At 45.4% G+C, this 26,093-nt stretch overlaps 3 protein-coding genes across 6 annotated transcripts; 1 reads left to right on the top strand and 2 right to left on the bottom strand.

Moving 5' to 3' along the window:
• Positions 1-3,145: 3,145 nt before the first annotated feature.
• Positions 3,146-10,759, bottom strand: marchf4b (membrane associated ring-CH-type finger 4b). Of its 2 annotated transcripts, none has more exons than XM_029136722.3 (5): positions 10,109-10,759; positions 9,006-9,731; positions 5,250-5,405; positions 4,964-5,156; positions 3,146-3,726 (listed from the first exon to the last, which is right to left on the bottom strand). In XM_029136722.3, the coding sequence occupies exons 2-5, from the start codon at positions 9,420-9,422 to the stop codon at positions 3,317-3,319; spliced, it is 1,176 nt and encodes a 391-aa protein (XP_028992555.1). In that variant the 5' UTR covers positions 9,423-9,731; positions 10,109-10,759; the 3' UTR covers positions 3,146-3,316. The 2 variants fall into 2 exon arrangements, with proteins under 2 accessions (XP_028992555.1, XP_028992556.1); XM_029136723.3 differs by having other exon boundaries at positions 9,006-9,584.
• A 599-nt stretch (positions 10,760-11,358) lies between these two features.
• Positions 11,359-18,187, top strand: smarcal1 (SWI/SNF related, matrix associated, actin dependent regulator of chromatin, subfamily a-like 1). 2 transcript variants are annotated; one of them, XM_029136720.3, is made up of 17 exons: positions 11,359-12,234; positions 12,351-12,675; positions 12,966-13,016; positions 13,124-13,384; positions 13,496-13,546; positions 13,635-13,818; positions 13,983-14,133; positions 14,788-14,949; positions 15,075-15,140; positions 15,627-15,767; positions 15,881-16,099; positions 16,453-16,523; positions 16,630-16,732; positions 16,920-17,102; positions 17,379-17,479; positions 17,643-17,739; positions 17,822-18,187. In XM_029136720.3, exons 1-17 carry the CDS (start codon positions 11,911-11,913, stop codon positions 17,999-18,001), a joined length of 2,670 nt encoding a protein of 889 aa, XP_028992553.1. In that variant the 5' UTR covers positions 11,359-11,910; the 3' UTR covers positions 18,002-18,187. The 2 variants fall into 2 exon arrangements, with proteins under 2 accessions (XP_028992553.1, XP_028992552.1); XM_029136719.3 differs by having other exon boundaries at positions 11,365-12,234; positions 12,324-12,675.
• Positions 18,188-18,702: 515 nt separating this feature from the next.
• nme9 (NME/NM23 family member 9) lies at positions 18,703-25,693 on the bottom strand. 2 transcript variants are annotated; one of them, XM_029136721.3, is made up of 17 exons: positions 25,501-25,693; positions 25,366-25,423; positions 25,048-25,151; positions 24,891-24,962; positions 24,116-24,232; positions 23,133-23,214; positions 22,914-22,996; positions 22,723-22,815; positions 22,473-22,627; positions 21,965-22,161; positions 21,586-21,730; positions 21,398-21,505; positions 21,125-21,276; positions 20,899-21,043; positions 19,804-20,066; positions 19,565-19,651; positions 18,703-18,909 (listed from the first exon to the last, which is right to left on the bottom strand). In XM_029136721.3, exons 1-17 carry the CDS (start codon positions 25,531-25,533, stop codon positions 18,839-18,841), a joined length of 1,965 nt encoding a protein of 654 aa, XP_028992554.1. In that variant the 5' UTR covers positions 25,534-25,693; the 3' UTR covers positions 18,703-18,838. The 2 variants fall into 2 exon arrangements, with proteins under 2 accessions (XP_028992554.1, XP_055360943.1); XM_055504968.1 differs by lacking the exon at positions 25,501-25,693 and having other exon boundaries at positions 25,074-25,151; positions 25,366-25,415.
• Between the last annotated feature and the right edge of the window lie 400 nt (positions 25,694-26,093).

Genomic DNA, 26,093 nt, shown 5'->3' with positions numbered 1-26,093 from the left:
GGGAAGCAGCAGCCTGAGAGTCTTTCTCCTCTCACTTTTAAATGCCTGCTGCATGCGGAGCAACATTTACAGGTAGATAAGCTGTGCATCATGGGAGCAAGTATCAAATATCAGCTACATTAAGTATTTATGACCCTTGAGTGTTTTGCAAGTAAAAGAACCACAAAACCACTAATACAGGTTTAAATAATAGCAATAAATTCAGTGGTTTATTCTTTTATCTCTGCCAAGGTCTGATATTATGGATGTTTTCTTTAGTGGGGTTTAATATAAATGCACTTCACTTTCACATTATTGACACTAATAAAACTTGCTAAAAGCTGTCAAGGTGAGTTAAAACAAGTATTATTTTTCTGCGTTATAGGGTTCTGCACATATTTGAAGTTGCTTTGTGTTTTTATATAATGTCAATGACTGTCGGTGATCCTGCGTCCTCTTATGAATAGTTTCCATCTACTGCGTGTAATGCACAGAAATCGACCAAGTTCCCAGTACGCGTATGAGCCACCAGGGGGAGAACACAAGCTGCATGAACACGTCAGGGAGAATCCTTTCTATTGCTGATGATCACTCCTGACAGCTGAGGAACAGAATGTCTTCACAGCCTTTTCCAATTTTTTGACGCTTGTTAAAAATCCATTCTAACGTAATGAACGATTACACATAGAGCAATGATTGGAGCGAGTGCCCCTGAAGATGAAGCGCTGGCGGTGGCTCCGTGGTTCGTCCTTGTCATCTAACACCACGTCCCTGGGTGTGAATTTGCAGCTTCTGGGCCTCCTGTGTTTGTAGACGTCTCCTCACAGCACAAGCACGCGCTGATTAGCTGAGCGAAGCTGGCGCGTCCGTCTGCGTTGACCGACCCAGTCCTTGAACGCAGCATCATGCAATCACTGTGGGCAGATCAGAACCAGAACAGCAGCGCATCTCTGCATTGAAAAGAGGCCGGATCCGACCATAAGTGTTGAAGCCTGTCCTGTAATAGCTGCGGCCATTGTCACTGACCCTCGGTGCCGTATAAAACCTGTCATTTCATCTCACCTCCACAAAAAAAAGAGCAGCTCTTCAAAACGCTCCTTTTCATTTTCAGAGGTAGCAGAAGTTGCAGGGAGTGATTGCGCATCGCCTTCTGACAGTGTGAGTCAGATGACTTCGGATGACCTGCTTGAATAGCACATTAGCTGTGTGCAATTTACTCCGTTTCAAAGGTTCAGTGTTCTATACAGTCGGCAGAAATCCTTTTTGGGTCAATTTTCTGCAGATGAAAGCAATACGTACAATGGCTTTATTACGCTGTATACCGAGCAGGAGAAAGCCGAGGCGCCGGAAATCACTCGCTCATGTGAATTTCACACATGCTCCGCGCAAAGTGCCTCAATTATTTGATTAAGCTGAAATGTTAGGAATGTTAAAAGCTTTAAAATTGGACAGATTGATGGGTTTTTGTGAAAGATGTTACATCTGTTATGATTCCAAAATCTCCCATAGCCGCCCTGCTTTGGATTCAATTTTGACTCGTTTTATGCTAAAAACACAATTATTTGAGGCGGGAGATTAGCGTGGAGGTTATTCAGGGACTAAATGTGAACAGTTAGTTGAGATGGGTCCAAAACACATTTTAAAAATTGATCTTGAGTGACTATTGCACGTATGCAGGCGTTGCTGGTGCTGTTAGACTGTGTGGGAACAGGATGCAGGATGTTTAGGAGACGCGCGTCTCATAATGTGCGAAAGGCAACAGTTCCATATGAAGACATTCACAGAGTACTATTCTTGAAAAAACAAACTCTCGGGTGATACATTGTTTTTACATCTGGTTTGTTTTTTCTCTTGTTGACTTCCATCAGAGCTCCACTCGTGAGCGTGAGAATCCGACGAGACAAGGCGCGAACAGGACCGAAAAGGCAGATTCCTGGTGAACTCTCCGCAACCTCCCGGATCTTTGCGAGCAGCTGCTATAGAGCAGCTCCCACCCATTGATATCAGCGGTTCATGGCTTAAATAATTCAGCAGAAAATCAGAGTATACCTCCGCAGATACTGTACTTCTGCCATTTGATTATAACTCAGTGTAGCAGGGAAGTAAACAGCACATTCGGGGGAAGGGAGATGAATTCTAAGCAGATACAAAGAAGGTGATGTGTCGTATGATGCCTGTTGGCAGCTGCGTGATTACGTGTGCTCTACTTTATCCTCCCATTCAGCAATGACACGTTTGTCTGTGTCATATTGATACAACAAGGTCACTTCTAGGCACCGTCGCACTGCAAAGTCTGGGGAAATAGAAAGAAGCAAATCATAGTGTTCATTTAAACTAATGATGCATTTTATTGTGGAGTTCATTAGCTCAACGACTTCGGAGGCAGAGCTTTTAGAAACGGTGTCGCGCTAAGATCAACTTTGGCTTTTTTGCTCGTAATGGATAATGTTAGCGTCAGAATGGTTTTAGGAGACTGCAGCCAAATAATAACGCGCCGTCTCCATCGAGGAGCATCGCAGTCACAGTCTGTTCAAATTATGGGGAAATGGGGAGCATTAACAAACCCAAGCTCGACCGCGAGCCTGTTCTGAACCCGGGTCTCTCCCCTCCCTGGTCCAAGACCTCTGTGAAGAAATATGAAAGCACATGTCTGCATCTGAGAGGCAGGAGATGGGAAATCACTGGCTTTGGGAGCCAATTGTGAACATAGATACGGGCCTAATTGAGTGTGAGCGGCTCCCCAACGCTTTGGAGCAGAGACGCGTCTTCATGGGTGGAGACACGAGCGGACGCATTTAAGCAAACTACAGCAGATGAGTGTTTTACTACAGCGTTCTCTTTGTTCAGATGCATTGTTAAAAATATTGGGGGGGGGGGGGCTTCAGACAAAGGTTGCTCCAGAAAGAGCAAATGCTTTTTAATAACTGCTTTACTCTTCATGTATTCAGATATGTCATAAAATGACACCTTAAAAGACCTGAATTTTTGTATGAGTGCATTAAACCTATTTAAATTAAAGTGAGATTTATAAAAATGTTAATGCTCCATATTGTTCCTGGCATCAGGTCCTAGACTCCCCATCCACATCACATCACATCACATCACATGACCTCAGCGAGCATCAAGAGCGGACGCAGGCAACAAATCTCCAAACAAACAACAGAACAAACAAACAACTTTGACTTTTATTCAATCCATGTAAGGACATCAAGGACGTATTTCCAAACAAACAAGGACATTGTCTGAGTCCAGTGCAGTTGCATCAGACCGTCTCTTCCCCCGACGGTCCGCGGGTTCATTCGTCGCTCCGCGCGGGATAAGGCCTCAAACACACTCCTCAGACCGTGGTGACTCTCATGACCAGCTCCCGCGTGCCGCTGCCGGCCGGCCCGCGGGGCTCCGGCTGCCTCAGGTGGCTGAGGAGGTGGAGGATGCTGTAGGGACAGTGCTGGTCGGGCGCCGCCGCGGCCCCGTTGGGCTCCGGCCCGCCGGCGGGCGTCGCCGCGGCGACGGAGGCGGAGCCGGCGGCCGTGGAGGCCACCGCCATCAGCGAGGACGTGGACGCGGACGCGCCCAGCCCAGTCTGGAAGCCCTGGCCGGGCTGAGCCTGAGTCCTGTCCGCGGCGGCGTCCTTCAGGTCCTCGCTGTCCATGGACTTGTCATAGTTCAGGACCTTCCACTGCTGGTTCACGGCCTGCCAGCGGTGGAAGATGCGGAACACGGAGGGTCCCTCGTGGACAATTAGCGCTGTGGAGATCAGAGCGTCAATTAGACAGTGTCACCGTCCGGCCGCGGGTTTAATGGCACCACGTCGCGATATAGATGTCTGCGGGGGCAGATCCACGGCGCTGAAGCAAAGTATTAGACGTGGGAGCAGGAGAACAAAACAACTCGTCTTTAAAGTATTGCTCCATAACCCTGAGATAAGATCTTTATTTCTTAGAAGAACCGTGGACGCGGCACAACTTGTGACACAGCACCGCTCGCCCGCTTTTCAGATGTAAGTTAGTAAAAGCAATCTGTTCTGTGCATCTGGTCTCGGGGGTTCGATAACATCTTATCACAGTTGAAAATTTCTTATTGATCCCAGTTCCGTGAACGGAGTACGTCTAGAATTTTAATCTGAAACAAGAGATATTAATTTGCTTCACTGGCTCATGAAATACAGTAGCGTGATTGGTAACATATTTATATTAGCACTTTATTTATAATCACTGAAGCATAATGCAATAACCACAGTGATGTCGCCCTTTGTGTGGCCTGGACGCGTTCACTAACAACCCCCCCGTCCCTCCTCTCAGCGCTGTGTCTTTTCCCACTCGGTGGACGAGGGCTCTCTGCTCTTTTAAAGTCGGCCAGGTGACAGGATAATCTCTGAGAAGTGCAGAGTTAATGACTCCCTCCGCAGTCAATCCTCGCCACCAAACCGGAGACAATCAATCTCCCCTTCCTCTTATATCGCTGTTTGCTGCCGAGGCAGTTCCCTGTTTCCCAACGCGTCGATGCCGTCACCCGGCCGCCCGAAGCACGAGGGCCGTCGGGGTGGGGGGGGGGGGGTGGGGGAGGAGTGAGTGGATGCTTCACATTTCAATTTGGACACACACAGCTAATTCAGGTGGCAGTTACGAGCCTTTAATAGACTTTAAACTATGTCTTGATTGAACATCTGGGTAGGTTTAATGTAGTAGCATTACAAAGATATTAGTAAAGCTGTGTATATGATACATACATCCATTGATTTAAAGTTGTTGACTATATACTGTACTTTAGATGAACTGCACTGAATGTCAATAGCGTCGACTGTAGCATCCTCACCGCCGGTGGGTATTTACACGGCTGTGACATTATGTTTGCTGCTGCCTGCTGAATGCATAATGCACCTGGAATAATAGGAGCAGGCCACACACCGTAATAAGAACCTTCCTCCCCTGGAAGGAGGGAGCACAATTAAAAAGTCGGCACTAGGTGTCCTGCAGCAGCTCACCGATGCAGACGACGTCCATGAAGCCGTACATGCCGTAGCAGATCTGGAAGAGCAGATCCTGGCGCTGCCAGCGGGCCGACGGGCTGAACGACGACCACACCAGCCAGGAGATGCTGGCCATCAGGAAGAGGGAGCCCAAGATGGCCGCCGCGATCTGCACCTTCTCTATCACGGTCAGGGAGATGGCCTGCCACTGCAAAAGAAGTGATTCCAAACACTCACTATCCAGAAGTCAGTCAAATGAGCCGGCGCTGACGCTGACGCTGCAGCGATACCTGCGTCTCACCTGTAGCGGGTTCTTGGTGCTGATGGCGATGACCTGATATTTGTAGTAGCAGAGCTCGCACGCCCAGCAGCCTCTCTCGCTGATCCACTTGATTAGGCAGGGCTGGTGGGTGCAGCGGACCGAGCCACTGCACCGGCACGGGCTCAGGAGCTCCCCCTGCAGGAAGGACAACAGGCTTCCAGTGGATCTGTGCAGTTTACTGAAAGAATGCAGCGAAATAAAGAGCTGTACGGGTGTGACCCGAGGCACATTTTCAGAGTTTTATGAAATGCAAAGTACAAAAACAGAAAATTGCTAAAACGCTTAAAAAATACAAGACGAGAGCCTTGGAGGAGGATCCTTTCCCCCGCTGGCACCTCTCTCCCTGCACGCAGCCCTTTCACATACTGCACATTATCCCACGTATATAGTCTGTACATTCACATTTCTTTGTCCAGGCTTATTGATTATCTTTGAGCTTTGAGTTCAGGTGTGGAACCAAAGCGCCGCCTTGCACATTTAGAAAGAAAACATGCTTGATTACTTGTACTACTGAGAAGTGGAGGATTAGTCAAAGCCCAGCAATCCTGCACTGGAGGTAAACAGTTCCCGCAGACACACACACACACACACACACACACACACACACACACACACACACACACACACACACACACACACACACATTACTGGAACGTATGCTGCTTATTAAGCATTCTCCCCTCTGTTTTCACCTGATTTCATTTCTACTGAAGGCTATGAAATTCATAAGCTAAAATGCAAATTCACCAGGTATGATGAGGTAAAGATTTCACTTAGCAGCTCGGCCACAATGATAACTATTATTCTTGAGCTGCATTCAGCCTTAGGACCAAATTCACCCTGGGCCCTGAGCTCCTGAAAATATATCAGTAGTCTTGTCATAGTGGATATAGATGACGACCCAAAAGATGTAATCCTGCGATCCTTTTCAGGCTCTGACCTGCACCTTAAGAAGCTCACACCCCCCAGTGGGACTGAACAAAAATAAATTAGCCAAGTGTTTGAGTGGTAAGAAAGTTCCCCGCCTCTCTAAGCGGAGGCGCCCCGATCCGAAGCCCAGATACAGCGTAGTTGGTATTCAGCGCTCGCCGTCCTCGTCTCCCGTGAACGCGGAACGGGGACTGGTGAGACGCAGAACTCGGTGGGTTTTCAAACGACTCGCCGCCGCCGCGTCATCGACGGCGCTGACGGCCGGGGAGGAGGGAGATGGATGGAGAAGAAAAGGCCCGTCCACAGATGGCCGGGGTGGGAGTGTGTTGGCAGCGGCACCAGAACACTTCTGCCGTGTCCAGTGGGACTCGGACCGCTCACTGTGACTGGCCCGATTGCAGCCAAGAACCGGGGCCTGGATCACTCCAGTACAACTGAGGCTGGAGAGCGAGCAAGAAGCACCAGTAACAAATGTGGCATTAAAGCCCACGCAAACATGAAGTGATACTAAATGTCCTTTTGTTTATTGATTACTAGTAAAACAATGTGTTAAAAATACAAAATCTAGCTTTGGCTGCGAACCGTATGTGCTCCTCCCAAAACTGCATCTTCTCCCAACATACATAACGACATGAAACCCAATTAGTGACGAGTTTTTGTGTTTCTTAAGGGTATGGAATCAATGCGAGGGAACTCCATTAACTCCAGACAAAAGGGACATTTTGGTATAATGGGCTCCCACAGAATAACACATAATAACTCCCACAGACCAAATGAAAGCAGTTTTACAATAGCCAATTACATCCAGGCCACAGGCATTTCTTTAAGAGGAAACGCGCTTCCAAATATTCAACAAGTGAAAGGGAAAACAAGCGAAATCTGTGAGAAATGAAATCGAACGTCGTATGATTTCAAATCTATTTACCTGGAACGGCGGCTCGTAAAGCATATGCTGGGCGACGTCTCACTTACGCTTAGTTTACAGAAGCCATCAGGCCTCCGGTGACAGTTAATGAGCCTTATGAAGCGACTGCATAAAAGCAGGAGGAGGTTCATATTTTAGCTTTATGCTCCCGTCTATAGGCTTCAGCAAAGCCTCCGAACGCGACAGGGCCTGTGTGGTCACATCCACAACAAGCAGTGGCCATGAAGCACACGCTCACACTGTGGCACCTTGGATTCTCCACACCCACAAATATTTAATGAGGCTTCTTGGTGTCTTTCTAATTAGCCGTCCCTTTTAATATTACTACTCTACATGACTTTCAAGTGTCAAGGTCAAAATCGAGCGCTAAGCACCAGCAGGCTGGATTAATGCCTCCCTCTAACCTGTACCTTATCGGAACATATTGCCTGATTAAAATACATTAATTGAGCTGCACAAAAGGAACCGGAGGTATAAAAGTCCAAGTGAACAGCAGCCCTCTGGTTATAAATCACTAAGGGACCTCAACATGAATTAGGCTGCACAGACCTATTACATTGTTCCGTGTCATATGAAGTCAGACTGCAGCCATTTTTCAAAATGTTGCCTTTGTCAGACACTCAAGGCCGCTTCCTAGTGGGACACTTGAGGAAAAGCTATATCTCCCGCTCCTTCTTTACTCTGTCTTGAGCATCTCAGCCTTGGGGACGGAAGTGTTTCGGAGGTGGATTGTCAAATCAGATCCTGCATGCACTGGTGTATGTGACGTCCTCGAGGCTACGGGAGAACAGAGGATAAGTGATGCGGCCGCCGCGCGCATCACGCAGTGACACACGGGCCGCCCGCTCGCCTCTGTTCAAAGCCAGCCGCATTCTCCTCGGACCCATTTACACCTGGGCAGATCCGTATCTGGACTTGGCCCCGACCGACGGTGGAGGTGACGGGACGGGGAAGGAAGCGATGGACAAGACGTCGCATGACGACAGGGCGGCGTGGGATCAAGCGCAGAGTCTCCGGGAAATGAGATGAGCTGGACGATAGCGTGGAAAGTCCAAATCACCAAATCGCCGTTGGAGTAATTAGTGGCTGCGCGTTACGCGAAGATTAGAGGCCGCACGCGGTGCGATGGCCAGGAAGTGATACAGTAAAGCTGCTGCTTTTGTGTAGCGGGATCAGAACGCGCGCGAGGCCTGTGGGACAGAAAGTTATGCTTCACACATCACTTATGTTGCCCCAGCGTTTTTTTCATACCTTCCCCACCTCCATTACAAGCGAGGTGTGACATATTCGTCAGCGTGGTCTCAGTGGCTCTGTCAAACAGTGCAACTAATGTGTCGGCAAATGGCTAAGTGTCTCCCTCTCTGTTATAATTTAATATTATTTATTGCGGCACACTTCGGCCGTTTTCTGCCACATTTTTCTTGGTCTGATTGATGTAGCGTGACATTATCATCAATGTGGCCCCACAGGCAGAGGCGCACAGTGATTAACTTCAAGGCTTCCCACCTGTTATTTTTACCCTGTTTCCAGTGGGGTGAAATGCATTATTTGATTCTTTTTCAAGCATCTAGCGTCTCGGGATGAATTCTGGGTGTTTTTCTTTAATGACTTGTTACTGCATCGCAGTTGTCAACCGTGGGGGAAGCTGCTTTCATTGCCTCCCTACCAGTCATAGCTGTGTTCTGGAGCTGCAGGGATGGAGGATGGTTCAGCTCCAGCTCTGGGCTCTAGACACTAGTGGGCAACAATGGCCAGGTCCTCAATTAACCCTGTGCTCTCTGTGGGGACAAGCTGGTGGGATTATTGATTCTAATCAATACCAGGATTTCTCTTCTGTTTCACTCTTAATATCCAAACATATGTATCTTTCATTGACTCACATGCTCTGGTCCTTGGAAGCAGATCCTGCACACCGGCGTCCTGAAGCCGCTCTCCGTGTAGCTGGTGAGGGAGAACCTCTCCTCCAGCTTGCTCTTGGAGCAGTCATCGGAGGAGCTGCTGCAGCCGCGCAGCGCCGCCGACAGCTCCGCGGCGTCCACCCAGCCGGTCCCCGTCCCCGTCCCGGGCCCCGGCGTCCCCGCGGCCCCCGCCGCCGGCGGGCCGCTCCGGTCCCCGGCGCGCTGGTGGCTCCGCGTCAGCGTGTTGTTGTTGTCGTGGACAGTCGCGCCTGCCTCGTGGCTTTCGCTGGCCGGGCCGCTCATGGGGGTCAGCTGGGGCAGCGGGGTGGCCGGTGCCGGTGGCCCGAGCAGGAGCACCCTCAGGTCGCCGAGCAGGACGCAGCAGCGGCTCTTCAGCATTTCTGGCGGCGCAGCATCGGGCGCGCTCCGGCCACGAACTCACAGCACCGCGTTGAGGCGCTGGAGGAAAACAGCGTGTACTGTGCGTGTCCCCGTCATCAGCAACGGTTCTTCATATGTCGTGAGGCGGGATGCTGGATGCAGTGGTGTCCTCTACAGCGTCTGTTGGTTTAAAGCACCCTTATAGTTTCCTTCTATTCAAACTGGACGTCTTTATTGGGTTCCCACGAGGATGTAAATCCAAAAGGCAAATAAATCCCATGGACGCAAACAAGTGTCTAAAGCCATCAAGTTCAATAAATTGAACATCTAAAAGAGGAAAGTCAAATGTTAGATTGATATGAACATGCATTCAAGTAATAAGGCGATGGCCCCTGCACTCAGTGCCCAGTGTCGCTTCGTGGTCCTAATAGACTGTCTGCTCCGTGCAACATAAACTATCCAGACAGGCTTCTCTTTCCAGATTCACGATGAGGGCACAAACCAAACACCAAGTCCGCCTTTGGCCAATGGACTGAAATGCACTACAAAACAAATCGCCGGCGCTAAATCTTAACATTAAAATATTCCAGCAACAAGGAAACCCGCGTTTAAAATCAGCCGCGCTCCGGTTGTTGTACAGGTTTATTGAAAATTGTAAAGCAAATCAAGTCAAATTAGTCAAACGACGGCGAAATCTGTCTTACCTGGGCAGCTTCACCGATTTCCATCCGATTCACAGTTTCTTTTTTTTTACCTCACAGATATACAACCAGACTGCAGGTCGCTGCCAAGTCTGCTTCAATCCTACATCCCAAATGATCGCATTTCCATATCCGAGGAACAAACTGAGGGGTTTACATCATTCCGGTAAAATCCAACACGATTATCGGACCGTCCTGCTCTGGGTGAAAGGATCCGAAGCCCCAGATTCTCCTGTGATCATTGGCTGCTGAACTGGTGCTGCAGCTTCAGCTCCATGATTCCTGGGACAGCTCCCAGACGCCACACGTCACCACCGCACAGTGATGCAAGCAGCCAACCAGTTTACTACAAGTGTAGACTGAGACGAATGCAAAGCAAAATGGTTAATTGCTCGTTTTAAGTCCGACATCCATCAACGTACGAAGAGGCATTAAGTTAAAAGTGATCGCGTGGGTTTTCTTTCTTTCTAGTATTTTTTTTTACAAAGGAGGAGCTCTTCCCTGCTCCTCATTGGACGAGCTGACAGGAAATTAAGTTGGAGGCTGTACGCCAATTATCGATAATTAAACCATTTAATTATCAGGCTACACGAGGCAAACAAATAATTTGCAGCTACTCAGCTAAACAGGGTCATTTTGCGCAACACAAATATAAATAGGTTTAAAATGATCAGCCGACGGAAGGAGAAGGAGAGATCGCAGACCAGACTCAAATTAGGAAGCCACCACAGAACCTCATTAACTCAAAGCAACCAGCCTGGAACTAACTCGGCAGATGACTTGATTAATTGTCTGGTCTCCAAATGAAAGAAACATGTCCACAATCTCCTAAAGGGAACGAAGCAATATCACAGTGTAAAGAGATTCTGTACATAAAGGAATCTAGTAATAAATCATTCAAATTTATTTTATTAATTGTTCAGAATGAATTAACAAGTACTTCAAATGCTATACTATAGGTAAATGAAAATTACCTTAAATCCTGCTAACTGGTAATTGGAGCAATAAACGGATTGTTTTATTCAAAAATGTGCATAATGTATTCAAAGTATAAATGAATCAGAAAGAATCTTAACACCAGAAAAAAGATGTTTTTCTACTACTGCTCGACGATCCAATAAGGGGCGATGCTGCGTTTTTGACTTATTGTCATTCACCATTAAAACCGAAGAGGAAGAAGAAAAAGCAGAAGAAGAAGAAATAGGAGAGGAAGAGAAGAAGCTTTAAAAAAACTTATTTTACTGATGTATGTATATGACGCACATGTAACTAATAAAAAGTATTGTTTAAGTTTAATATAAGCTTGAGACTTTAAAAGCACTTGACAGAATGAAGAAGATATAAAAGACAAAGACGAAGACCCGTATGCGCCACCTCCACGTGCCAGCTTGTTTTCCTACGTCACTTCCTGTGCGGCAGATATGTCCAACGCCAGCAAGTTGAAGTTAATTTGACGTTTTTTCTTTCGTTGTTCGTATTTTTTTTCACACTTTTACCGTCTTCTTTAACTTGATGCACGCTCTTGTTCACCACTGCGCTTAAGCTGCAAAAAAATGATGCTGTTAAGTTTTACTGTGGACGCACAGGCTAACGTTAGCTGGTCCCAATTACAGTGAAAGCCACAGTGCAATACGTTAGTTAGTCCTCAAAGGTTCGACGTCGTGCTCGTTTTAAACCTTCTAATGGGTCTTCGTACCTCACGTGTTTACAGGAAACCGCGAATACTGGCTAGCTCAAAGTCTGACTGATGGTAGTGTTGGCTCGTGCTAGTTAGCTTTAGCTGGTAACGTCCAGCAAAGTGGGCCATGCCTAATCAGCTGACTGAGGAGCAACAGCGGAAGATCGAGGAGAATCGTCGGAAAGCTTTAGAGAGGAGAGCTCAAAGACTAGGACAGACTGCCAGCAACAGCAACGCTACCTCTGCGGAGCTACAGCCACATAAACGGGGCGTTGCTACAGTTGCACATGCTGGAGGCACCTCCATCTCCGTGTTTGCACCGCAGCAGTCTGCTCCACCCTTCATCAAAAACACACAGAGTTTCCTGAAGCAAAACCATGGAATAAAGCATCAGCAGCTCTCCTGCAACCAAGTCGGTCAGAGCAAACAGTGTAGTTCTGCTTCCAGACAGGTGAGATTGATGGATATCTTTTTAAATAGTACTGTTGGGGCGAACGTTACTTGAAGCGTTTGCAATATTTTGTATTATAATTTTTCTAGATACAAGTAATCCAACCACTCCCTCAGGGTAAAGGCCAGCACACACACAGCCCTGTCCCCTCAGGTGGAGGAAGCTTTGGTGGGAACCCATCCCTGCCCAAGACAAGCCCAGTCCCCAGCAGCTCTGGCGTCGGATCATTTTACAAGCCAACGACGAATAAACACACCCATAGTTCTGTAGCATCACAGCGGCTCCCCAGCGCCTCTGATTCAAATGCAGCACCTGCAAAAAAGCCTGCTGTCTCAGTCAGAGGAAGATGCGTCCCCCACACGGACGACCGCTTCAGAGTGGAAGTGGGCTACCATGCAGAGCTTATTGCTGTTTTCAAATCGATTCCCTCCAAAAACTATGGTGAGCGTTTCTCAGTTTAGCTTCAGTGTGTTGCAGCTGACCCCCTTTCATCCACAACATATTTTCAAGTAACACCAGTAGACGCATTGAAATACAAGAAGAAATAAATTAAAATGGGAGACCTTTTATTAAAATGTTTATAATTATAAATTCAACCTCAACGTGATTTTAAGCATTTTCAGAGTCACACCAAATGCACCAAAAATTGTCAGTAGTTAGTAAGTTCCTGTTTTTTTTCATCTCAGTTTATCTACTGTGGGGTTAATTATCATTTTTGTACTCCATTATAGACCCTGCTACAAAGATGTGGAACTTTAGCTTGATGGACTATCAGGAGCTAAGTATGTAAACACCAAATTCTCTTATGTCCTCCTAAATATGGAGGCATAACAGTGTTGGTCACCTGGGATGCTTCGGCATCACCTGTTGTCTTGACCCTGTGCTGCAGTGGTGCAGGCCGCCTCCATCGCGTCTGTGTCTTTGAGGCCTCTGGAGGGCATGGAAGCAGTAGACAATGCATCGGCCTCCAGTCGAGCTCAGGACGGTGTGGCTCTTGCAGCTCTGCTGAAGCTGTGTAACGGCTGGCAGAATCCTGGGGCCAACCTGCAGGGCCAGTGCATCCTGGTGTCTCCAAATAGGTTTGAGGTGGACATTGGTTATCATGTCGATGTCATCGCCGCATTCAAGCAAATGCCAACAAAAAACTATGGTAACAGTGACTTCTTCTGATTCATATCACCTTTGTGCAATTATGTTGTATTTGTGTGGTATGGCATCCGATGCAGTAATATATATGTGTCATATTTTGTTTGTCTTTCAGATATTAGAACAAGAAAGTGGAGCTTTTCCCTTGAGGACTACAAGAGTCTCAGTCAGTTATTTCATTTAGCTGGTTGATTTTTGAGTTTGTCTCTGTTACACTTGCCATCTTGTCTGACCGTGTTGTGTTCCATACCCAGTGGATCTACTCGGTGGGATAGCAGCAGTAGAGGTGGAGCCTCTGCCCAGGGCAGTAATCCAGGCTTTCTCTGCCAGGTTTGATGGGACTGAAGCCAGGTCTTTAGAGGTCCCTGAGGCAGACCTTTCCAGCATCGACCCCTCTCTCACCCGCAGCCTCATGCCCTTTCAGAAGGAGGGGGTCAAGTAGGTGCCTCTTGACAGCCATTAGTGCCCTTTGTGGAAAACTTAAACAATCATTCGCTATATTAAAATTGCTAATCATCTAAAATTTGCTTACTCTTAGCCAAATTAATAGATTATTATAAAAAGTCAAACATATAGACTGCCACTTTTTTCTGTCTCTGTAGTTTTGCATTGTCTAAACAAGGCCGCCTCCTCCTGGCTGATGACATGGGCCTGGGGAAAACCGTACAGGCCATCTGCATAGCAGCATACTACAGGAATGAGTGGCCTTTACTGGTGGTGGCTCCTTCCTCTGTGCGCTTCACCTGGGCTGAGGTAAAAACATTCTTTTTAATAGCATTATATCATGTGCACTAAGTCAGCCAGCAGCCTCATAAGAGCTTAAGAGAACTCTTGACAGAAGATCTGCCCTACATGTTAGAATATAGCAATAGCATATAGTTTTTTGTTAGTTTTGTATAGCAGACGGTACAGAGGTACACATTACCCACAAAGTTTGTGTGTGTGTGTTGAGCTTCATGCCATTTATTCTACGCGGCAGCATTAACAGGCAGAACCTTTTTAGACGAGCCTGACTGGGCCTTCTGTGTATTGAAAAGGCATGAGAGGCTCTCTAAATAGACACCATGGATCAAATACAGCTGTAATCAGGAGATGTAATCACAGAGCACAGTTTAGTCACAGCATGTTGTCCCATTAAAGGACGCTTATTCTGTCTGACTGGGCTGTTCATCACTGTGCATTTGACCAAATCACATTCAGACCATGGAAGTTCCAACAAAGAGGGTTTAAGCCAGGTTGACAGATGACCGGAGAGCATGTGAGGGCTTTGACCGTGGACATGTTTACACCACAAATGGAAACATTAGTACACGTTAAATGAATTATTAATGGCAGTGATTAACAAGATGTTTTTGACAAGTGTGTTAAATACAGTGTCATTAAGTGATTAAGTCTCTGTGCCTACAGGCCTTTAGACGCTGGCTCCCTTCCCTCAGGCCTGACAGCATCAACGTGGTCGTTAAGGCTAAAGACAATCTGTGTTCTGGTTCGGTCAACATCATCAGCTATGACCTGCTGAGTAGGATGGACAAGCAGCAGCAAGGAAACACCTTCGGGGTCCTCATCATGGTCAGTTTCGTGGTTAATCATTGTTTTATTTATGAATCATTGTTTTATTTATGAAACGTAAAATTGAGCAATCCTTTTAGCCCTTTTAAAGGCAGAGATGTTGTAAAGCGTCTTCTTCTATGCAGGATGAGTCTCACTTTCTGAAGAACATCAAGACTGCTCGTTGTAAAGCAGCGCTGCCTCTGTTGAAGGTGCTTTTCTTCTCCCTCACTTATCTAAATACTTATTAGACTACTCATTTTTCTTGTCTATGCCAAAAGTAATAATGTTTACATGTTGTGTGTTGTTGCTTGGCTCTCAGCAGGAAGTCACAAAATATTCAAACAATACCTACAAGAAGCTGTTCAAAGCTGTTTTCACTGGAAGAAAAAATGTGTTTTGTGAAAATCTACTTCAGAAATTGGATTTTATGATGTTTCAGAGTTTTCAGGCAAAATGACTCATAAATCATAAAAACCTTAGGAACAGATTTACATAAACTTAGCAGTCAGGTAGACCTCAAGCCAGATGGGGAGCTGGGATCTATTCCATTAGACAATAATGTTTTTTTTTTTTTAATCTAATGCTAACTAATACGTGCATAGATGTGCAGTTATGCGAGTAATTAAACAGAAATTATAAAACATTGAATTAAACATTTTTTATACACATGAAAGAAACCCTTTGTTCACCCCCAGGCAGCAAAGAGAGTGATTCTTCTATCTGGTACCCCTGCCATGTCCCGACCCGCTGAGCTCTACACCCAGATTTTGGCTGTGAGACCTACACTCTTCCCTCGCCTCCACGACTTTGCGATGCGCTACTGCGATGCCAAACAGGTGACTTGTGTCTGAAGATCCTTGTCTGTTCAGCTGTGACGTTCAAGTGGCTCCCTCACTTTGCTTTTTTGTTATCTAATGCTCGCGTTGTTCTCATTGTAATCCACTCACAGAATGTCTGGGGCTGGGACTACTCGGGCTCTTCTAATCTTGGGGAGTTGAAGCTGTTACTGGAGGAGTGTCTAATGCTGCGCCGCCTCAAGTCAGATGTCCTCTCCCAGCTTCCTGATAAACAGCGCAAGGTTGTCACCATCACCATAGATGGAATCAACACTCGAACCAAAGCTGCTCTGTCGGCTGCTGCCAAGGATTTGGCCAAAGGACACCGCAACGTAAGCCAGAAATTACCCCACAGTCACGAAACGAGAAATGTTAAATAATTGATCAAAATAGATTTAATTAAAAAGGTATTACAAATGATTGATAGTTGCAGTAATATTTGAGTCAAAGCTTGAACCCTAGTTAAGTTTAAAGAAGTCCGCTGTTTTTTTGGTTTTTCTTTTACTCAAGTGCTTTAAAAGCAACCCACAGTATATTATTTCAGTGAGCCTTCTGGTAGGAGTCAGCTGCTGATCTTCACTGTGGCTAATTGCACCCATTGCTCCTTAGAGTAATGCCACTCCTATAAAATCTACAGAATCTGATGTCACTTCGTATCATGTATTGTTCCTCATCTCTCTTTCAGAAAGTAGAAGAGAAGGAAGCCCTCCTCGTGTTTTATAACTACACTGCTGAAGCCAAACTACAAGCCATTATGTAAGTACGGACATTTATAATGCTGGTTATCAGTGAGATGAAGTAGCATAAATATGATGATGACTGAGATTCAAATATAAAAAATAGATCTGATTCTTTCTTACAGGGAATACATCACAGACATGCTGGAGGCAGGGAGGGAGAAGTTTCTAGTGTTTGCTCACCATAAGTTAGTCCTAGATCATATCACCTCTGAACTGAGGAAGAAGGTGAGTAAGATATGCAGGTGCTGCGCTGTACAAAAGGCTGCAAATGCAAAAGAGTACGACAGTGACATACTGTAAAAGGAAACTTGCAGGAGTTCAATTCTATTCCACTGGTAGCTGCAGGGAACAAGTGTGGGGCAGATCTGAGCACTGAAATGAGTTATCATCTGTGCTTTTTATTTCTCTACAGAGTGTCAGTTTCATTCGTATCGATGGGGCCACTCCCTCAGCTGAGCGACAGCAGCTTTGTGAGAGGTTTCAGTTCTCAACCAAGGCCTGTGTGGCGGTACTGTCCATCACTGCTGCTAACATGGGTCTGACCCTGCACTCTGCGGATCTGGTGATCTTTGCTGAGCTTTTCTGGAACCCTGGGGTGAGTCATGAGATGATGCCATGACAGAATTCCACGTTTTAGTTCAATATTTATTAGTAGCCCAGTTTATTATAGTTTTGATTGTAGGTTTATGATAGACGTAAAGGAGATAAACCCTGGACTACCCAGTGTTATTTGAACCGCCTGCACCTGAATGCAGCAGGATCTCAATAGAATGAATACAGGAAACATTTAGTGAGAAACTACAGATGTAGATCTAAACCTAACCCTTTTCTGCATTTTGTTAAACGAGAATAATTTCTTTTTGTTCTACAGGTTCTTATTCAGGCAGAGGATCGAGTTCACCGTATTGGACAAACCCGCAATGTGAACATTCACTACCTGGTTGCCAAGGGAACCGCTGATGATCACCTGTGGTATGCCAATCAAAGAGAAGTACTGTATGAAACAATAAGAGCTCATCATAGCTATTAAAAGCACATCTTCCCATATTTATCTTGTTGTACAGGGTTTGGTTGATGTAGAATATCTCTTATCATATCTAGTATACTGTATTTACATATTCATGTACTGATCCAGGCCAATGATCCAGGAAAAAATGAATGTTTTGGAACAAGTGGGTCTGTCTGAGTCAAACCTCTCAGACAATGCACAGAACGCAAGTTTCCACTCTAAGGTACATGTACATACAGTAAATGAATAATGTGTAGTGTTGCCCATAGCATGTAGATCCAGTCTGATTATTTGGATTTGTTCAGGATCCTCAGCAGAAAAGCATCATGGAGATGTTCCAGAGATCTTTCAATGCAGACGATGACATTGATGAAGCCGTTTTACTGGAGGCTGCCAACGAGTGGGAGGACACGCCACCTCAAGACATTTCTGCTCAGCACTCCAATAAGGAGTGCCCCAGCAGAAATGACTATTTTGGCCGATAACTTGCAGTTCTGTACTTTTACTGCACAAATTATTGTATTCAACATTTATTTTGTCTTGCTTATTGCAACAAATCTCTGTTCTTAGTCAACCATCATGACTAAACATTTATTTAGAAAATGTTAAATGCAAACATGTAAAATATACCTTATTTTACAGGCGAGAATAAATAAATATATTAAAAGGTTCTATTGGGTATTGAGTGTCCTTAATCTTTAGTTACTGTGGTGACTAGACCAGTTTTAGTTTAGTTTATTTTAATTAAACAAATCCTTCTCATGCAAGAGCTGCTTCTAATTTAGATCATCTCCATTTGTTAACATGTCTTTGGTATACTACAAGGAACGCATCCACAAATGCTTAAGCTCAATCACTGTCACTGCACAGTAGCAGTTCCACTGATATTGACAGTTTCCTGTAGGCACAGTGACGCGCTGTTCTCTGAACTCAGCATCGCTTACTGTGAACTGCTGCTTTGTGTGATTGTATGATCCTGCTCTTAGTCATGTACCCTCCAGCTGCTGCTGTGAGCCAAGGCAACCTTTAGACTATTAAATACTGTCAGTGCTCATCTATAATTACTCTTTTAGCATAGCTGAGTGATAGGTGGTGTCAAACTACCACCTTTAAGTGCAAATTTATATAGTGGTTGTGTAAAGTCTGTGGAACAAAGGGAGCAAAAAGAAACCACTTTCTCATAGTGAAAAGTCTTTACATTTATGTAAACTGCTTGGATGAAATCAGTTGAACAATTTTGGCTCAGCTGAAGGATACAGCAAAAATGATTCCATAATGTTGCTAAATAAGCAAATATTTTTAGAAAACACTGATCTACTGATTCAGCTGCAGGGATCTGGGTCATCACTCTCTCCTGTCTGTGGGCTGCCACAGTTAGAATCATGTGAAGCATCTGCAAAATAAGCATAATGATTCTATCAAGTTGATGTAAATGTTTGATGAGAAAAAATAGGTGCTAAACATTTATTATCTAGTGTCCTGTGTTTGCATTGCGCTGCGTCAGTGCAGCTGGTGAAGATTCACTGCACTCTAGTCAAAGATTATAGGAGCAGATTACATCTTCCACTTCCAGTTGTTGTTTGTGACATTATGAAGATAAGTGGCATCTGTTCCGCCTCATGCCTGCTCTTGCTCATGGTAAGCCGTCAGATCTGTCACTATTACAAGACCTATGTTCTCATTAGTTACTCCCAATCCCCCCGACGTAATGCAGCGATTGCTCTGTCCCATTTCAGAAGACAGATCCCCTGAAAGGCGACGCCTGCGAAGCAATGATCTGCCTCAACGTGCATGTTCTCTCCAAACGAAATGTAGCCTCACGATAATGAAAGCAGTGGGCTTTCAGGCATTTCACATAAAAAAGCAATAGCAACACTTCAGGTGTGATATCAACCTACAGGTTGATACTGAATGTAAACAATAGAAAGGTCATTAGATAAGATTATAATGCTAAGGTAAAAGATTATGTACGTCCTATGGTTCAGTGGATTGTAGGGGAACAGTATTTGCACAGTATACACTCATACTCTGTATGACTCATTTCATACCTTCATGTTGCTGGTGATGGTTGTCAGACATTTCTTCAACTGGAGATTTGGACAAATCTGTGTTTTCATCTCCAGAACTGACTCGCTCTGTGGGTGAAAATGAAGATTTTATTTCTAGCTCAAACGTAGAGTATGCGCATAATTATTATTAATTACCATTTCTACAGCAAAACATAAACATTAGTAAAAGCAGATGAAGTGACAGATGGAAATGATTTTCATGCGCATTGATTTATCACCTGAAGCGGTTCTGTCACTGCCTCCATCATCGGGGATCTCAGCGTCTGAGCTGATATCACCGAAAATAAAACGGATCTTTGCTTCTGCGTGCTGCTCATTGGAGGAGCCGTGGACTGAGTTGTGGAGGATGTCGGAGGCAAAGCGGGCCCTGAGAGAGTTTGGCGATGCGGCTTTAGCCTGGTCAGGGTCTGTGGGGCCCATGAGGGCCCTCCACTCCTCCACTGCATTGTCCTTAGTCAGGATGAGCATCAGACACGGCCCCCTGAAATGTTCACATGTTTCACAAGTCAAAAATGTGTTGTTTTGTAGAAAGGTAGATTTTATATTGTCACGCTGATCACATCAGGAATACAACTATGGGATATATATGTTGGCATGAAGAAGCCCTTTAGCAGCGAATATTATTCTTGTGCTCAGTGATGCACGTTCAAGTTTTACATTTTTGAAAATCCTCCAATTATATTAGCAAAACCACTGAATGGTAGCATATTTCCATTACCAGGCTTGACATGCATATACTATAGAAGCAGCTGTATTGTATTTGCCTAGCATGAACAATGCTGCTGACACACGGTAGATTAACTTTCCCTTTTCATTGTCAGTGCCGTCAAACGCAGCCTAAGACCTACTGTAGACCTTTCTTAGCGTTTTGCAGCTCTACGGGGGGGGGGGGGGGGGGGGGGGGGGGGTAGTAATAAGCTTTAAACATTAATTTGGAGAGTTGCCAATAAAATAGATTTTACTGCATAAAATAAAGTGTTAAAAAACAAACTTGATAAAATGTATGGTCAGATTGGGATTTGGAGAATCACTGGTTTGCTTTGGTTGGAGAACTTTCGTTGTCCGAGCGGTTATGTAAGAACCGAGCGAGTGGCTAATCGGAGCGGAAGACAACTCTAAAACCTAGATTTGATTCTTTGTTCTAGCGGAACAAAGAATTAAATTGAAATGGACTTCCTAGCAATTTGCCCGAGGCTGTCTTGAGTCTAACCTGCTAAGATAACTGCTAAACCGCTGTTTAAACTTGCAGCAGCGACTGGAATCAGGGCAGGTCTGCAGTCATCACTTCATCCTGTTCAGATGTTCACACTGACCTGCTCATGAATTCCACCAGCTGGCTGAAGAAAGGCTTCTCCCGGTGCTCCTTGTAAAACTCCTCCGCCATCTCTCTGGACAGCGCCGTCTCCTTCAGCTGCGCCACAGAGAAACCCCTGGCGTGGATCTCCTCCAAAATGCTTTCTGCTCGAGGGAACAGATGCGCACACATGTAAACATCTGCAGAAACAAAGGTGGACATTTCGGCGCTGTTCCTCGGCGGACCTCTGTGCGCCTCCATGGCATCGGGTTTGATCACCGCCAGCGTCCGCTGCGGAGGGAAGAAGAAGCTGATCTCTCGCTCGGCCTCCTCGGGGCTCGCGCTGCCGTGTAGCTGGTTGATGGGCTCGTTCTCCACAGCAAACTGGGCTCTTAGACTGAAGTCAGCATTGCACACATTGTTAGAATATGAATATCTAACAGGTGGAGTACGATCACCTAATTGGCATGTGCCTTTTGATTACTGTGGGTGATTGCTGGCGTCAGTGCATCACTCACCAGTCAGGACTCTCCTCTTTGGCTGTTTTAATGTCAGGAGGACCAAGGAGGCTCCTCCAGTGATGGACAGCTCCTGTGCGGGCTAGAGCCAACGCAAGCACTGGCCCACTGTACATAGTAGCAGTAGTATTAATATATACACGCTTATGCAATACCACACTATGCCTCAGACGTTTCTAGAGTATAACCTGGTCATGCTGCGGAGCAGAGCAGGGAAGTAGTCCTTGTCAAGATGTTGGGAGTAAAACTGTGTGACCTGCTCCTCTGTCAACATCACCTCTCTTTGCATGGCCACTGTGAAGCCTGACTTGTGGATTTCCGCCAATATCTCCTCTGCGAAACCACAGAAATGACACGTGTTGTATTACTGCTAACAACATAACGGTTGATACTATTAATTTCAATTAGGGGGATTAATAAAATATTCTGCAATAGCCTCATCAGCAGTTCAGCTGGGTTCATCTTATTGAGCACCTTTCATGCCCCTGTGTGTTAACGTTAGCCACCTTTTCTGCATATGGGCTCGCAGAACGTGTGCACATGCTTGCGCATTTGGCACAAACACACCTCTGTTCTCCCTGGCAACGTCGGGCCGGATGAGAGCCAGTGTCCTCTCCACACGCTCTTCCTCCCCATCCTGCTCGGTTGCCGAGGCCGTGGTAAAGTTGGGGAAGAAGAAGGCGAGCTCCCTGCTGGCGCGGTTGCTGTCCTCGCTACCGTGCACTGCATTGAACGGTGTCTGTGTGCCGTATTGTGCCCGCAAGCTGCAGGAAGCCGGGGGGGGAGGAAGGAGAGGAGAGCAGATGGTTGCTCTGCTGGTGCTGAAGCAAAATGTTTGGGTGTGTCTGATGGAGCGGGCGAGAATGTGCTGCTCATTTTCTTTTTTAGACGTTGGGCTTAGATTGTTTCACATTGTTGCAATCAAAGGCAGATACAGGACTGAATATCTGTACTATAAAGAAATCTTTATTCTTACATCTAATAATGATCAGTGAACAGTTCTGTGTGTGCGATTGGTGTTGATGTTTTTATTTCAATGCTTATTTCCAAGCGAGTATAACTTTTAGTAACTCACCTTTCGGGCTTCTGACTCTTGGCTTCCTCTACGTCTGCTGGGCCAATGAACTCACGCCATGCAGGCACAACGTTGGACGAGCCCTCGATTTGGGAAAGTATCAGAATATGGGAGGGACCGCTGGACATGAACTGCACTAAGTCCTCGAAGCCAGTCTGCAAACAACCACCAAGAGTATGAGGAACCAAGGGAGGATACAGCATTGTATCATTGCATTCAATTTATAATCATTGTTCTTACAAAAACCCACCTCTGTTGCTTTGTGCTGGTAAAAATCTCGAGCCTCAACCTCCGTCAGTGTTCGTTCCTCGTGGGCCAGGATCTCAAACCCGGCGTCTTGGATCTAGCCAGGGGGAGAACACGCAGTGAATTAATGTGAGCTGTAAGGCTCGGGACAATCAGGTTTTTCACAGAATCCGTGCGGCATTAGCCTCCGTGTACCTTCATAATGATCTCATTTGCCTTGCCGTGAGCAACAGCATCTGGTTTGATAACGGCAACCGTGTACGATTTACTAGCAGGAACTACAGGGGAGACAGATGTGTGAGCGCCGTGATCGGAGTAATGCAAAATGAGAAAGAACTGCTGGGAAACAATGTTAATGACAATAAGAAAATTAAGGCCAATAACAATAAAATGGACATCTTGTTTACACAGTACCAATTATGCGTATATCATTCTCTGACTGCCGTGGCGTCTCGTCCTCTTTCTTCTCATCATCTATTAGACCATCGTCTTTAATCTGTCAAAACAAAAACACTCGATCTCTAACCATGGCTGTAGAAAGTTGATACTTAAACATACACATACTTATACATATTTGTCTTCATGGTAACATAAGGTGAGGTATGAATCAGGAGGAAACATTTGGTACCACAACAGTAGAATTCAAATTACATGAAAAATCTCTCTTTGAGTCTTTAAGTTTAACTGCAAAAAGTTCGGGGACATTCAGTGTTTTATATCTAATATACAATCTTGAAGAGAACTGTGGGTGTAACAGGGATATACAACTGTGTGTCATCAGCATACAGTAACAGTGAAATGAAACATTATGTCTGTGGATAACCTGTTCCAATGTAGCATGTATAAAGAGAATAGAATTGGACCAAGGACTGACCCTTGGGGCACACCATATTCAATAAGGGAAAGAAACAACAAGAAGTTATTAATAGAGACCCAAGACCTTCTATTGGACAAACACAAACAACCTAGTTGAAATAATGTCAAGGGGGTTTGATGATACTTTAGTAGGGGAAATGATATCAGATACTTTTGTCAAGGTGAAATGGCTCAGGCAATTAAGATATGGACAGACAACCTTCAAGAATGTAGGAAGTTGATTATCACTGGATCTAATTTGCTCCACTTTATCAACAAAGTGTGACATAGCCTATCAGTGGTTTCAAGTAGGAAACTGGGATTCAGACGGTTGGTGCAGATAAGCTCAGACAAATACTAAGTTCAAGTTTCTTCCATTTGCGTTCTGCCCTTCTACATTCCTGTTTGCAGTTACGAATGCTATCATTTATCCAGGGTTGTTTCCTAGACTCTGGATCAAGCCTCTATGTTAGGGGAGCTGCACTATCTAAAATTGATTTACAACGCGTGTTAAAGGACAAAGTGATAACTGCACGTCTCACCGCTCTGCGCTCACCACCTTGCTCCAGAACCAACTTTTCCTTGGCCAGTTCTTCTACAATCATCCTCTGAAGCAGAGGCGCGTTGGCACCTCTCAGAACAGCCACCAGTTCACCGCCCTGTTAAAAAAGAGTATGAAGCACACAGAGGCACATGTCAACTGTCCTCAAAGATGCAATGGCTTTAAGAGTCAACCACAACAATAATATATGAGTACAGGCATATGACCGCGCGTACTGTAGTTCCCATAACAACACAAATATGCAATGGGGTCACAGCTCTTTCCTGCTTGCATCATCATTAGTGCTGGTGAGCAATATAAGGTCAGGATGAAAAACACAAACAAACAATAAAAACAGATGCAAATGCAAATTAGACTATCCCTTTACAACTTGCTATATTATGAGTCAGGTAATTATATATTTACTGCCTCCTACTGGTACTGAAAAGCAAGTACAGTGGCAAAAGTGACCAAACATCAATCATAATAATACTTTAAGAGACACAGCTCTATATATTTCAAATAGTAAAATATGTTAAAGCCTGTAATAATACTAATAATATGTGGCTGTTGGCTCCTTTTTATTCTTGAATTCATTTGATCCACCTAACCTTCTTTTAAGTACCAGTAACTTTTTTAATCGGTACCTGAGTCTTAATCTACTGTATCTGTAATCATACTGAAGTCACTAGAAGGGAGAAGTAAAGGGTAGAAAAGGCTTTATGGTTCATAGTGTATATACTGATATAAGTCATGACCACAAACACAACACTCACCCCATAGAACAGGAAGGTGGGTTCGCATTTGCCTCTGTACCTCTCCAGGGCATCAATGCTGTCTGCCTCAGCCTGCACCACACACACAACCATTAGGCCGAGCGCCTTCACCTGCTTCCTCACTAATGTAGTTGGGACCTATATGCTTGTGGCTCACGGTGGCAAAATGGAGCAGGTCATCACCCAGTTCGTTCTTTATTTTCCTCAGCAGACTGACCACAGCTCGACAGGGTCCGCACCACTGCTGGTAGACATCCACAACTAGGAGAAGAGACGCCACGGACGCCAATGTTAAACCCGTGAGGAGCAGAGAGAGAATTATAAGAATGGCAGATGTGGACGTGTAGGCAAGCTGCAGTTACACCAGTGAACACCAGAGGGCAGCAACACACAGCGAGTGACTGACGCACAGACAATATTAATACTTCACTGTTAGTAAAACACAAAGGAACTGATTCTGCGTGCGATTTTGTACCTGCTAAACCTTTGGTTGCAAGCATCTCCTCCCACTGCTCTTGATTTGTGACAGACGCCTGAGCGATTAGAACCAAGTTAATGAACGCGTTTAACTGTACAAAGGTAAGGAACGTTACAGAACCATTGCTCTGACCTGCAGACTCGCTTCTTTCTTCTTGCCTGCCATTGCATTAGTGTGTGAACGGAAAAATAAAATAAAAATTATCAAACGCTATGGTAAGCGTAATTATTAGTGGTTTAGATGCTAATTTGCTAGTGGCTAATATCGCTCCGGAGCTCGCGCTTGTTTAGGACCTTGGTTGCTAAGCAACGTCATCTTCCGCCTTCCGGAGCCGTCGCAGCGGGGATGGCGCGAGAGCACAATAAGACACCGTACCTCACTGCGCTAACTGCGCTGTTAATTGAAGCCAGGTCGCGTCTCCCGTGTTTAATATGAGGTTAATGGTACAGCACAGTATGTTACTGTACCATTAACCTCATATTGTTACTGTGTGTAATGAATGGGAGCCTCACTTGCAGAAGTGTCCTGTCAGTTTCCTGTATAACAGTAAAGTCGACTGATTTAGTAGATTTTTATTTAGTCACATCTATTTGACTGATACCACAGATGATGATGTATGAATTGAGTTTGAAAAGCTGCCATGCACCATCATTCACCTTTGCCTTAGTTGCATGAAAACGTTATTATACTCTATGCAACGCTATTTCTAGTCTTGCCTTTGGTGT

Source organism: Betta splendens, chromosome 21, assembly GCF_900634795.4.
Source record: "Betta splendens chromosome 21, fBetSpl5.4, whole genome shotgun sequence".
NCBI lineage: Eukaryota > Metazoa > Chordata > Actinopteri > Anabantiformes > Osphronemidae > Betta > Betta splendens.
The sequence above is the reverse complement of the archived record's forward strand: the minus strand, read 5'-3'. Positions and strand labels throughout refer to the sequence as shown.

Coding starts and splice junctions, on each gene's coding strand:
- nme9 (XM_029136721.3), bottom strand. CDS start 25,533: ATGGCAGGCAAGAAGAAAGAAGCGAGTCTGCAG. Junction 24,963..25,047: donor ACCTGCTCCATTTTGCCACC/GTGAGCCACAAG, acceptor TGTGTGGTGCAG/GCTGAGGCAGACAGCATTGA. Junction 21,506..21,585: donor CTGCTCCGCAGCATGACCAG/GTTATACTCTAG, acceptor TACTATGTACAG/TGGGCCAGTGCTTGCGTTGG.
- smarcal1 (XM_029136719.3), top strand. CDS start 11,911: ATGCCTAATCAGCTGACTGAGGAGCAACAGCGGAAGATCGAGGAGAAT. Junction 14,134..14,787: donor TGCGCTTCACCTGGGCTGAG/GTAAAAACATTC, acceptor CTGTGCCTACAG/GCCTTTAGACGCTGGCTCCC. Junction 14,950..15,074: donor CCTTCGGGGTCCTCATCATG/GTCAGTTTCGTG, acceptor TCTTCTATGCAG/GATGAGTCTCACTTTCTGAA.
- marchf4b (XM_029136722.3), bottom strand. CDS start 9,422: ATGCTGAAGAGCCGCTGCTGCGTCCTGCTCGGCGACCTGAGGGTGCTC. Junction 5,406..9,005: donor GCTTCCAAGGACCAGAGCAT/GTGAGTCAATGA, acceptor TCCTTCCTGCAG/GGGGAGCTCCTGAGCCCGTG. Junction 5,157..5,249: donor GCACCAAGAACCCGCTACAG/GTGAGACGCAGG, acceptor CTTCTTTTGCAG/TGGCAGGCCATCTCCCTGAC.